We start from the raw sequence: 14,156 nt of genomic DNA on the forward strand, positions 1-14,156 counted from the left end.
GTATTCTGACTTCTACCTTCAACTACATTGTACTCATCCCGTCTCTCAAATTGAAACAAGCCAGCAAAGTTGCGTTGAACTAGTTATGAAATCATATAAAATGTCTGAATTGATGGTAGTGCATGAACAGTAAGGATTGCTCTTCTAAGGCACGTTCAGATAAGTATAAGAAAGAGGGTTTCTTGTATATTACAGTGTTTGAGTCCGCATGTTTGATTGTTAAAAGAAATTTAATTTCATAACATCGAAGAACATTGTGGGGCACTGTTTTTTTTAAGAGTGCATTCAAAAAGCATTTTAATTTATTTTAGTTATTTTGGCTAAGGTTGACTGTTGTTTTTTTTATCCTTGTGGCTTATAAAGATAAACACATCCTTAATTCAGGAGTCATTTTCGTCACCCCTCCTTTAAGTACCATGTTGTCGTCGAGGTTGGGTTTTTTTCTAAACGGAGTGAGCCCGGTAAGATTTCCAATGGATGTCTAAAGAAAGTGTTTCGATGTTTCTGTCCACATCAACTTGGTTCCGAATAGTTCTAAGAGAAGGTAACAGAGTAAACTATGCAGAATATGGTGACTCAGTGTTATCAGACAGTTACATGTATACATGAAGTTGAATTGGCGACTCATAAATGTATTCAATGTTTTAGACATTTCTCGCCTTTTAGTGCTAAAATATTGAGATCGATTAATGAATATCGTCATTTGGTTCCTGTTGGTGAGTTGTGTCATTGGCAATGAAGCACATCCGTTAATTTGTTTTTATTATTGAATTCTTTTGAGAAAAAAAAATAGTGAAATATTGTATATGTTGGGAATGATTAAAGAATGGGTACTAGTTCATGTCTTTGAGTATGATTTAGTTTATGATCGAGTACAACACAGCTGAATGAGAATGGTTGAGATTGGGATCGATGACTTTTCAGTATTTTGAATAATTAAAAATACCTGAGTGAAATTCAATCCGTCGATATCAACGAACGTACAATGTATGAAGGTAAGGATGAAGCATTTTTTGAATTTGGTCAAAATCTAAGTAAACACGGAAAGCGAAATTTTTAAAAATTATACTGTCATAGTAAAATTACAACAAACATTATTTTTCTTACTCGAAGCGTCAAAATTATATCACTACATTCATTTCAATACAAATGATCTCATCGTCAAAGGATGAAATAATTTTATGTTTTAAATTTTGAGGACTAGATAATGGATCATTATACCTTAATTTACAACCAATCAAATCCATTCACTTCCAAGTTCGTTTTCACCAATTGACAATCATAGTAATAGAAAAGCAAAAAAAATATTTCATATTTACATACCGAATTGTTATGATCTCATACATGTATATACAGAGAAGCTAATACATGTATATACCGAGAAGCTAATACATGTATATACAGAGAAGCTATTCACAAAAATAATTATTTAGTTGGCTCTTTTGTAAATCCATGAGAAATGCATTCGTCCCAGTCAGGCCAGAATGTCTCCTTCATCCTTTGACAATATTCACACAAGTTTCTATATTCTGAAAATAAAAATTAACTTTCATTGCACTTGCATTGATTTTGATGCATTTTATTTGAGACATACTTTTATATTTCATAAATCAATTTTGATAAATTCATATTTCAAAAAATTTTGTACATATTTTTTTGCTTTCGTTCGATTAATTTTCATTGCACTTGACATACTTTTATACGTCATCAATTAATGCACATCTAAAAAGTATTAGCAAAATAATTATGAGCAAATATTGTACATAGTTTTTTAAGTTCTTTCTATTTGCCATTTATGTATGTAACAAAAAAAAAGAAAGAAACCTTATAACTTTACACTGTTTTTAGTGTGTGTTCAAATTAATACATTTCCATAATAAAAAAAAATCTACAGAAAGTCTATATATCTTATAGAACTTTTTTTTATAACGGGCTGTTTGAAATAAAGACAGCTAACCATGTATGATATTAGTATTATAATGCTATCTATGCTATAAGATGAATTCTTTATCTATCCGTACAGAATCCATTTTAAAGAAAAACTTTGAATTCTCAATTAATAGATAGTTCAAAAGTGAGAACAAAAGTAGATATTTGATAAAATGTTTGTGTTCTGTAAGTTTTGAATTCGTCGTACTGATATAGAATGCATATAGATTAAAAAGGGACACGCCATTAGTAAAACGTTCGTATAAATGATAATGATTCAAATAATAAAAGGAAACTGTCAATCATTTTATAAATTGCATCTTTTATTTTATGTGTTTTCTTGGAATGAATGTCATCGTTCGGAAGACACACAAATGATAATAATCATGACATTTTGATATGATACTTACTTTTGATTGCTGATTCTGCTGGACTCCCGAACGATTGCCAGTATGCATTACCAATCATACCAAATACACTACAGTCTGCTTGGCATGGCTTGTCTCCTAGCAGAAATTTTTTATTACCTAAAACAAAAGTTCAAATAACGTAATTTAAAAAAGTTAGAAGCTGCTTTTAATGGTTTGTCATTGAAATTGAGTTCATGTAAGAGTACTTGATTTGTATACAACAGTAAAGAACATGTTTAAAACTGTACGATAATCAAGTTGATCTTATCTAAGGCCTGTGATTTTTTTTTTGATGAAAATAAGTTTTAGCTGATAATTTGTTCTGCATAAATTATATCATTACAAAAACTTTGCTCAAACATTCATTGGTTGCTTTGGTTTAATATGTTATTGATACATATTAATGACAACAATATTACTATCTTATTTGGCAAAATATAATATTGTAGAGCTTATAAAAAAAAAGTAATAGATTCTACATTCAAATTATTTTAGGGTGTCGCAAGCCATATTTGAAATTCATTTGTGCCATATAACAGAACGTTTCATTTGCCAAAGAAACGCAGGTAATTAAGATGAATAAGACATATATTCACCAAAATAAAATAAAGTGGATTTAGCAATTATAGGTAACCATATGACCTTCAACAATGAGAAATAAAAATTCCGTATAGTCGGCTATAAAAGGCCCCGACATAAAAATATGAAAGAATTCAATTGAGAAAACTAACGGCATAATTTGCGAAAAAAAAAAAAAAAATATGAGACATGAACCAACGACGACCACCTAAGATCACTGAGCTCCAGTCTCCTGATTGGGGAAAGGTACAAAAACGTGGTAAATATTATGGCGGGGTTAAACACTATTGTGTGCGCTTTATATTCCTCTAGACTGGGGAAGTTGTTTAACAGCACAACATAAGAACAAACTATCATAAATTGCTTCGCTGAACGCAGCTGGATACGACCGCAGATGTCCAACCCTGCAGAGTTATAGCCAAATAGACAATTGGTTATATGATTTGAATTTATATTCTTTTTTTTTGAATTTGTACAATACACTATGCTGTTGCAAGTTGACCCCTCCCCCTTAAAAAAAATACCCTGTTTTTTTCCTTCTGTGGAATATCCTGTTGAATATTAACCCCCCAAATAAAAATTGTTTGAAGACATTTTCTTTTTAATTTCTGAAATCTGAAATGAGAATAAATAGTCCCCCCACAAATTCTTATTTACTTAGACTGTATTTAAATTGTCTTAGTTGTCCTTTAACCAGAAAAAAAACCTTGTTGTCCACCTATTTTGTCCCTAATTCCTAAATGGTTTGAGCCATAACCCCTCAAAGTCAATCCTAACCATCCCATTGTCGTGTGGAAACTTGTGGTATAATTTCAGAGAAATTCTTACACTTAAACACAAGTTATTGTCTAGAAACTACAAAAATGCTTACTTGGGCCCTCTTTTGCCCCCAATTACTAAACTTTTGGAACCATAACTCCCAAAATCACAACCTTCCTTTTGTGGTTATAAACCTTGTGCTAAAAGGAGTAGGTCCGGTAAGGGCCGATTTTGGCCTCAAATTTCAGGTTCATCTAACGAAAGTTTTTGGACACTTTTTAAACACTTAAGTGTCTATTTCAATTGATTCGATTAGTTTATGTGACAGATTTTAACTGATTTAGTCATTAAAAACGCTCTGATTCAAGCTTAAATATGAACAATCTATCAAATATCCCCAAAAACGTCACTTTTCAGATGGTTTTTGTCAAAAATGAAAGTGGCCGCATCCGTGTTCATCCTCAACCTTTATATATGTTTTGTATTATCATCAAATACAACTTACATTTCAATATTATAAATGAACACGAATGCGGCCACTTTCATTTTAGACGGAAACCGTTTAAAAATTAACAAAAATGCTAAAATTTTGAAGATTTCAGTAATTTAGCATGACTTAATGATGCAAGAACGCGATATTTGTGCATAGTATTGTCAAAAACAGCTCATATTCATGTAGCAGAAGCATTTTACTTTCCAAAATATAGCTTAAAGATTACATTTTCATAATTTTCTAAAACTGCTATATTTTGGGGCCAAAAAGGGGTCTTACTGAACCTACTCCTTTCATAGATTTCTATTTATTTATACTATAGTTATTGTCCGGAAACCATTTGTTTTCGGACGACGACGACAACATGATACCAATACACGACCCTTTTTTTGCGGTCGTATAAAAATCAGTTCAAGAAGGCTAAACTCATCATTTCGATATAAAGCAGAAAACCCTCGAACAAATACACAGACTATCTTAAGTGGCAGTGTATTTATTAATTAATCGTTCCTAACAACAAAAAAAGGACACCAAGTACAGATCTGAGAGAACTTGCAGTTAATAAATAAGCTAGTTCAAATCCAATAACAACTGCATGCAATTGAATAAGTCATGTATCTAAGACTAAAATATCAATCAGTACACATCCAATATCCGATGAATTAAGTGTGAAGACGTCATTAACAGTCAAAGAAAAAAAGGCCCTATGCAATGCCAAAATAAAGGTATGGGACCGATTGTAGTACCATAAAAATGCGTGGTTAGGGTGAAGGTTGGCGCCGATTAAACCGTTTGAACCCGCATCATTTGTTTGCACCTGTCCTAAGTCAGGAACCTGTTGTTCAGTGCATGGTTGTCGTTTGTTGATGAGATTTATAATAGTTTCTCGTTTTAGTTTTATAGATTAGACTGTTTGTTTTCCTGTTCAGTTTTTTTTATCAATCATTTTAGTTCCCTTAGGCTATGATGGTTTACGTTTTATATTATTATAGTGTGTCTTGAAAGGAGAAGAGTCTCATTGGGAATCATACCGAATCTTCTATTTTCTTTATATGTGTATACAAATTATTTTGTATGATTTTGATTTACTGATTACAAAATCAATATATATATATATACCAATAAAAACAATATTCAATGATCTAATTACTGTGTTGAATTGGCAAGAGTCGATTTTCAAAAAAAAAGATTAGAGTTATAACGACTGTATCTGAAGTTCCAAAATGTCTATACTCGGAAATTGCTTTTTTTCTCAGAACCACTACGAAATATTTCTATAGAATGATAGACTGTTATCTCGCAATAATGCTTCAAGATTTTCAAATTCAACACTCTTGCCATGTTTTTCACCCTGGTTCAAAACACTTTTTGTTAATATGCTTTTGACGTGGCTAGGTTTTTATGCATCCAGCCAATTTTTTTGTTGTGATGTAATTTTTTTCAGTTTTTTTTTTTCAGTTTTGCTTATATGTGCTTAATCTATCTTTTTTGTGCCTATTGTCTATGTATATACCCATTTTTGATATTTTCATCTATTATGTCTGTTTTTTTTGTTCACACACTGTTGTCAATATGAAAGAATTTTATTTGACTTGTTATACAATTGAGATGTTTAGCTAGCTATAAAACCAGGTTTTATCCACCATTTTCTACATAAGAGATTCCCTGTACCAAGCTGTTTTCCATTCGTTTGATGTGTTTGAACTAGCTTTTGATTTTGTCATTTGATAAGAGTATTTCCGTTTTGAATTTTCATTTTTGTTATTTTACTTTTGAACCAATTAAATAATTGTTGTTATTTCTTAGGACAGAATGTGAGTGTTACAATATTTTGCTTAATAACGTTATATAATTTTCCCAGGTGAGCAATTCAATACAATGACCCACACTTTACCTATGAAGTCTGATAAAGCTTTTAAATCAAGATCCATAATGTGGTACACCTCGTCTGAACTATGTCGTCCAATACCAACGGCATACGTATCTTTCCTAACTGACCGTCTGATAAAATAAGCAATCAATGTTGGAGTTCTCATAGCTTTACAAGCTGTCCAGTCCTTATCAAATACCCATCTATCCATTGCAAGTGCCCTGTTATAAATGCAATAATTAATAGTCAAATCACTGTTAGTTTTACACTCAGAACCATAAAAAGTCCAAAGAGATACATGTAGTGTCAAGGTAAATTGTAATTTTACATTTATGCTTGACATAAACATAAGTATTTAAAATATGAAGCTTTCATAAATTGAATAAAATTGAGAATGGAAATGGGAGATGTGTCAAAGAGACAACAACCCGACCAAAAAACAGACAACAGCCGAAGGCCACCAATGGGTCTTCAATACAGCGTGAAACTCCCGCACCCGGTGGCGTACTTCAGCTGACCCCTAAACAAACATGTATTATACTAGTTCAATGAGAATGAACGTCATACTCCAAAATATACACAAGGAAATTAAATATAAAAACGTACAAGACTAACAAGGCTAGAGGCTCCTGACTTGGGACAGGAGCAACAATGCAGCGGGGTTAAACATATTTTTTTTTAGATCTCAACCCTCCCCCTATACCTCTAGCCAATGTAGAAAAAACAAACCCACAACAATACGCACAGTAAAACTCACTTCAAAAAAAGGTCCGAGTCCGATGTCTGAATAAGGTAACAAAAAATGAAACTAAACAAAATGACAATGATACATTAATTCACAAAGGTCTACCAGCAGTTACTGACATGCCAGCTCCAGACCTTAATTAAACTCATTGAAAGATTATGTCTTCATCATATGAATATCAAGTACAATCCCTCTCGTTAGGGGTTTAGTATTATATCATCATAAAATATATAAGAAGAACTTAACCCGTATCATGCCAACAACTGGTTTTAGAATAAATGTGTATTTTTCCTATGCAAAGACCCTATGAGTAAACCAATATTAAAGCCAAAATTAAAACCTACTACAGTAAAACTTTTACATATTATTTATTCATATGATTCGACATATTCAATGGCTGTCGTTTGTTGATGTATTATTATATTTGTTTTTCGTCATTTTTTGTACATTTAGGCCGTTAGTTTATTCGTTTGAATTGTTTGACATTTGCCATTCCGGGACCCTTTATAGCTGACTATGCGGTATGGGCTTTGCTAATTGTTGAAGGCCTATAGTTGTTAATTTAGGTGTCATTTGGTCTCTTGTGGAGAGTTGTCTCATTGGCAATCATACCACATCTCCTTTTTTAAATTAAAAGAATAAAAAAACCATATTGATTGGGTGTGAGGATAATTTTTATTAGCAAGTTTGCTGTCCATGAGAAAGCAACTATTTTTTCTGTATATTGACAAATATTGAAAAAAGAATGTGTCCCCAGTACATGGATGCCCCATCCGCACTATCATTTTCTATGTTTAGTGGACCGTGAAAATGGGAGAAAATCTCTAATTTGGATCAAAATTAAAAAGATCATATCATAGGGAACATGTGTACTAAGTTTCAAGTTGATTGGACTACAACTTCATCAAAAACTACCTCGACCAAAAACTTGAACCTGAAGCGGGACAGACGGACGAAATAACGAACAGACGAACAAATGGAATAACGAACGGACAACAGACGGACGCACAGACCATAAAACATAATGCCCATAAATGGGACATACAAAACCCATTAATGTGATGTGACGTTCTTTAGATTCACTGCAATTCACCTCAGCTTGTGGATGATCAGTCCATGAGGAGAAGATCAGCTCAGTAGTCGTTACTTCGGTACTGACATGATTTATTATATACCTTTCCGTTTATAAATTTTGAAATTAAAAAGAAACTAAGATTTCAACTCCCTCAGACAAAGTTGACCTTGAAGTTAGATGGATTTGGTTATTTTTAGGCGTTTTTTGTCATATAACTCTTCAAATGTTTATACATCCACGTCTTTCAAGTATTTGGCTTAATGTATTCCTGGTGAATCCAAAAAAAGCGCCTAAGACGCATCCAATTCTTTAACTTGTTCGTTTTAATTTGTTAGGTATAGGGAACATAAAGTAGTTGTCAGACGCATTCGCAAATTCCTTACAGGTTACAAGTTGTCACTATTATACTAAATGTAACTAAATATGAAGTCATTCTGTTCGGAAAGTACTTGAAACAAATAACTAGAAGCTGTTAAGAGCCTGAATTTAACAGAATTGACATACCAGTATGTGTTTTCTTCTAACATTTTCTGGAAAGCTCTTGCTATTCCTCTTTCCTTTGCTGTGAAGTCTTTATCTAGATCGATTCCTAGTTTATCATTTAAATATTCTATACAAAATTCAGAATCTGCAATCTCCTCTCCATTATATTCAATCCATGGGACTTTTCCTTTCTTGCTGGGAGTATAGAAACTGTGTACATTCTAAAAATAAATACCCAGTGAACAGGAGATATTACAAAACTCCTAAAAGATACCAGGCTTATAATTTTGTACACCAGGCGCGCATTTCGTTTACAAAAGACCAATTACTCAGATAAAAGGCCAAATAAAGAACGAAATCGAAGAGCATTGAGGACCCAAAATTTTGAAAAGTTAATATATATTCTGGGTAAAAAATTCTTAATATGTTGAACGATTCAGCCCTGTCCCAAGTCAGGAGCCTCTAGCTTTCGTTAGTCTTGTTATTTTTAAAAAACATAGTTCATTTATATGTTGTGTACCTCCGGGTACGGGATATTCGCGCTGCATTGAAGATGGAGGCCTTCGACTGTTATCTGCTCTTTGGTCGGGTTGTTGTCTATTTGACATATTCCCCGTTTCCATTCTTAATTTTATTCGTTAATCTATTAATGTTCCCATATCATTGATTACCGATGTCAACACAGAAGTGCTGATTTCTGGACTGATTACACCCCGGGTGTAAACTGTCAGCAGACTTACAATTGTGTATACCATAGATTTTTTTAATGATTTCCCAAAATGTAGTTTTTATCTTGCTTTTTCCTAAATATATAATAAAAAGTATGGGTCACCGGACTTTTTTTCATGCTACAGGTTGTGCCAAATTGTTCGATTTTGTATAAATTATGTATGGAAAATCCAATTTTGTGTGATGAAAAGAAGACTACACCATAGAATATAAAGATGAAACATGAGATGATATCTCTTATAACATCCTTCAGATAAACATGATGAATAAAAGAAAAATCGCGTTACCGGAATTTTTTTCTTGCTAAATATTTAAAAAGGTAAACTCAGAACACTTTCTATTATAAAAATTACTTCATTCGAGTTATTTTCCCCACTCTGATTCTCTCCCCTTATGTTGCGAAATTGTAAAAAAATGAATGAAACAAAAATATTGGTTGTTTTTTTTTTCTTCTTCGGTAAATACATCAGTAAAATATAAAATTTTCTATATTAATACGAAAGAGTTGCACATTAATCACATACTACTCACAAAATTTGCACATTTTATTAAAAATCTAGACCAATGGTTATCTGAGGAAGACACCGAGCCACATTTAATAAGACCGATAGATAATACAACGAACAAACACGTAAAGTATTTTATGTCAAATAATAAAAAAAGCAAAACTTAATTTTTATACATGTATTTAAAAGTTTAAAAGTAGGTAGAGCTCCTGATTATTATATACAGATTTAACATAATTTATATAAATTTTACCTACTTCATAAGGAATGTTTGCCATGCGCAGATAAGTTTCTAATTTGATAGCATACGGTGTCAAACTGGGTGCATATTGACCTCGTCCAATCTGATGAAGTATTACTGTATCGGGTGGGTAATTCTTCCTAAAAATAGTATATGCATGTTGTTTATGCGTGTTGCATTTTTGCATCTTTTTTTTAAGTAAGATACAGAGTGTTGCCTTTAATATCGTAGCAGCTACAACGTGATATTTGACTAGTGACCGTGTAGATAGCCTAGCTGCTATCTAGATCTAGTAGTGGGCTAGCTACACGTTCTGACAGTAGTAATATAAAATCTACGATATTGAACGCAACCCAGGTTAACTAAAACTGTCAACATATGTTTATGTTCAAATTAAAAAAAAAATTGGTTTCGAATTAAAAATATATGACTTCATCACATTATAAAGTATCTGGAGTCCCTTCATATGTTCATATTTAAGAGATTGTACCGTAAAAATCAAAGTTCGGTAAAACATTATATATTTTAACAAATTGCATTGTGTCTTTCTTGTTTACATGAACATTGATACTGATAAAAATACATTTCGAAAGTGCTGAAGTTTGTTTACGTGATCGTTTGAATACAGTAAAATTGCTAAATAAATTACTATTATACATGTTATATGTTATGTTTTATGTTTTATATAAACCGCACATGATTAATATACATGTAGTACGTAAACGTTCGAACCACTTAAAATATTTGTTTTCACTTCAGAAACATCCCCGTGTATATATAAACTTGCTATGAATAATATCTTTCTTGATCATGCTGATGTTCAGTAAATAACGCGCCAAAAAAGATTAACTTTTAGAGCTGATGAAATTATGTGAATAAGAATGTAACTTACTTAGGAGATTTGCCTATTATTTTTTTCCAGGCGAAATAAAGCACTGCTGACGATACCAGGAACGTTCCAGCTGCTTTTGACCAAAACAATACATTCGCGTTCTCCATATTTTCTAATATGTCTATAGCATCTGTGTACACAACTTTGCACGCATAAAGGGTTCATAAAAGTGTGTTTTTTAAATGTCTATCATAGGTAAACAAGTTATTTTTAGATTATGAATTATAATTCAATCATCTTCAACTATTTTAAGACGTAAAGATACTGGTTTAGCGTGCGAATGGTGGTTAGTCTAAGAAACCAGAGTTATATCTCTTACATCGTGCTTCAAATAACAGGTCATAACAGGGTGCAATAACAAATTCGTCTAGCTTTTAAGTTACAATGAAGTAAATGTTTAAATTAATAAAGATGAACATTGTAGACTTTTTGGATTCTACGATCTCGCTATAAAATAGCCGTTGCAAAACTGTCAAATTTTATTTTTTCAACACCTTTGGGTATGAATAACACTGCAAAACACATATAGGCCGCTGTTTGGTTTGTACAGCAAAGTAGTATTTTTAAAAAGAAATTGAAAACAGCTTGACCGGCATTGGTTACATGTAAGTTGTTGAAAAAGTAATAGAAAATAGGACGCAAATAGAGTTAATTTTGGAAAGATTGAGGAAAACACAATACAGGAAAAATCATGATTATCAACATGATCAAGGAACTGCAGGAAACCATTCTAGACCTGAAATGCCGTAGCATGAAAAATAACTTGGTATTCAACGGTCTAACTTATCATCCATCTGAGGACCAACTGAGGACTCTGGAGCAAAGTGGAAATGTACATATAGATTCGGCAAACAACTGGAATGAAAATGAAGCACGCCTGATTGTTGCCAAATTCATCTCTAATAGAAAGAATTGGAACATGTTTTAAAACAAGCATATTGACTTAAACATACAAACTTCGGTATCAACGAGCAATTCCCTCCAACGATAAAAATAAGGCGACGCAAACTGTACCCGATCTTGAAAAATGAATAAAAAATTTAGACAAACAAGCGAGACTTGTTCGTGACAAGGATTGTGCCTGATGTTCATATGATGAAATCATAATCTTTCAGTCAGTTTAATTGAAGTCCGGAGCTGGCATGTCAGTTAACTGCTAGTAGTCTGTTGTTTTTTTATGTATTATTGTCATTTTGTTTATTTTCTTTGGTTACATCTTCTGACATCAGACTCGGATTTCTCTTGAACTGAATTTTAATGTGCGTATTGTTATGCGTTTACTTTACTACATTGGTTAGAGGTATAGGGGAGGGTTGAGATCTCACAAACATGTTTAACCCCGCCGCATTTTTGCGCCTGTCCCAAGTCAGGAGCCTCTGGCCTTAGTTAGTCTTGTATTATTTTAATTTTAGTTTCTTGTGTACAATTTGGAAATTAGTATGGCGTTCATTATCACTGGACTAGTATATATTTGTTTAGGGGACAGCTGAAGGACGCCTCCGGGTGCGGGAATTTCTCGCTACATTGAAGACCTGTTGGTGACCCTCTGCTGTTGTTTTTTATTTGGTCGGGTTGTTGTCTCTTTGACACATTCCCCATTTCCATTCTCAATTTTATACAGCAATGGTCAGGTGTATAACCACCACCTTCGCTAGCCAAGGGTTACGACCCAATCCCCTCATCTCCACTAAGTACTGTCTGATCACAAATGTGACTGGAGAGGAGGGGAGTGGATCGTAACCCTTGGCTAGCGAAGATGACGTTTTAGTGATAAAAAAGATATGAGGTCTAATAGCAGGCCAACTTAATTAAATGCAAACCCTTGGTAGGGGCCTTGGTTGAATAAAGAATAAAAAAGAAAAACTAAATGCTTTTCATCGGGTTAAAATAATTATAAGCATAATAGATCTACCGAGATCAAACAACTTTTTAGCCCTTCTGCTAAAAATGATAAGAAAATACTAAACCAAAATGTATATGTGGTATACATTTTGATGTAAAAAGTATCAAGAAAAATGTCCAGCTGCGCTAAGATCCCACTCGGAATCTGACACAAAAGCCTTTTCGATGCGTCTATTCTGGCCAAACTATACAGATACGTCCGATTTCTATTGGCACATTTTACGATAATTTTTTTTTATCAATATGAACCCGATGCAGGATTTTAAGTAAATAAGTCCAATTAGGAATTTTATTATGTCATAGTGACATCACAACGAATAGAGATTTTCTGACCTGAAATGTCAAGATATAAAATATGATTGTATTCATTTTTAGATAAAAATGAAATAATTTTAAAAGAACGAAAAAATTCAATATTTTTTTTCTATTTCAAAGATTACTATAGCTATAATGTGTCTTTTCAATCTTCTTCTTTAAAAAATATCTTAATCTAATCCATTCACTTCAAGTACATCTGCACCAATTTAAATTAACATCAGAGTAATATGAAAGCAAGAATTTTATTTATGCCCATGTTTTATTAATATACATGTATGTACAAAAAATCTCATTACAAAAACAATAATCATTTCGTTGCTTCTTTTGTATTTCCATGAGTAAAACATTCGTCCCAGTCAGGCCAGAATGTCTCCTTCATCCGTTCACAATAGTCACATAAGTTTTTATACTCTGAAAATAAAATTAGATTTCTAAATTGTTTCTTTTTAATTATTTTTCCTATGATTACTAATGTACTTTATTGAAGACATCCTTTTATATGTCAGCAATATTTGTGTATTTGAGGAAAATGAATATTTTGATAAATAGTTAGTAAACGGATTTCAATATTTTCTCATTTTTCATATTGTTCATTTATATTTGTTACAAAGTTGAAAAAGAAAAAAAAATGAATGAAAATTTTAGTTGGAAGTTTGTTGACAGTGTCAATTTAAGCCAGTATGCATGGTTTTAAAAATCATCTATAGAAAATCTAAAGGGCTTAATGATTTAAGTTTAAGTTGTTATACTAGGTAGTTTGAAAAAGAAAAAAAAGCCAATCAGTATTCATAACATTATTTTCTGTTATAAGAAACATTATCTGAACTAACTAGAATCCATTTTAAAGTGTTACCATTGAATTTACACTCCACAGGGAGATCAAATGTAAGAACAGAAGTGTCCACGCCGTCGTATTCATAAATTATAGATAAAAAAAAGAGAACAAAAACAAAAAAATCAACGTGTTCGTATAAACGTCGTACATTCAAATAAGAATAAAAGAGCTTACCAGTTCATCAATGAAATCTTAGACTTATAATTTTAGGTTTTATTCAATTTAAAATTTTCATTGGGAAGCCACACATACAAAAATAATCATGACATTTGGAAATATGATACTTACTTTTGATTGTCGATTCTACTGGAGTTCCGAACGATTGCCAGTAAGCATTGCTAATAAGACCAAATACACTGCAGTCTGCTTGGCATGGATGTCTCCTAGCAG

The 14,156-nt window shown here is 32.3% G+C and overlaps 2 protein-coding genes across 2 annotated transcripts in view; both read right to left on the reverse strand.

The window, feature by feature from the left end:
• The window catches only part of LOC139511702 (failed axon connections homolog), a 69,413-nt gene that overhangs the window by 16,023 nt on the left and 39,234 nt on the right, over positions 1 to 14,156 (reverse strand). The gene's annotated exons all lie outside the window — the stretch shown is intronic.
• LOC139511703 (failed axon connections homolog) lies at positions 1,050 to 10,896 on the reverse strand. Its single transcript, XM_071298734.1, has 6 exons — positions 10,712 to 10,896; positions 9,836 to 9,959; positions 8,365 to 8,564; positions 6,065 to 6,261; positions 2,340 to 2,456; positions 1,050 to 1,529 (listed from the first exon to the last, which is right to left on the reverse strand). The coding sequence occupies exons 1-6, from the start codon at positions 10,816 to 10,818 to the stop codon at positions 1,426 to 1,428; spliced, it is 849 nt and encodes a 282-aa protein (XP_071154835.1). The 5' UTR covers positions 10,819 to 10,896; the 3' UTR covers positions 1,050 to 1,425.

The sequence above is a fragment of the Mytilus edulis genome, chromosome 2, assembly GCF_963676685.1.
Source record: "Mytilus edulis chromosome 2, xbMytEdul2.2, whole genome shotgun sequence".
NCBI classification, from domain to species: Eukaryota; Metazoa; Mollusca; class Bivalvia; order Mytilida; family Mytilidae; genus Mytilus; species Mytilus edulis.

What these genes read in the sequence shown, in the direction of transcription:
- LOC139511703 (XM_071298734.1), bottom strand. Translation starts at nt 10,818, where the DNA reads ATGGAGAACGCGAATGTATTGTTTTGGTCAAAAGCAGCTGGAACGTTC. An exon ending in TGGCAAACATTCCTTATGAA is followed by an intron (nt 8,565 to 9,835) that starts GTAGGTAAAATT and finishes ATTTATTTTTAG; the next exon opens with AATGTACACAGTTTCTATAC. An exon ending in AGCTTTATCAGACTTCATAG is followed by an intron (nt 2,457 to 6,064) that starts GTAAAGTGTGGG and finishes CTTTTGTTTTAG; the next exon opens with GTAATAAAAAATTTCTGCTA.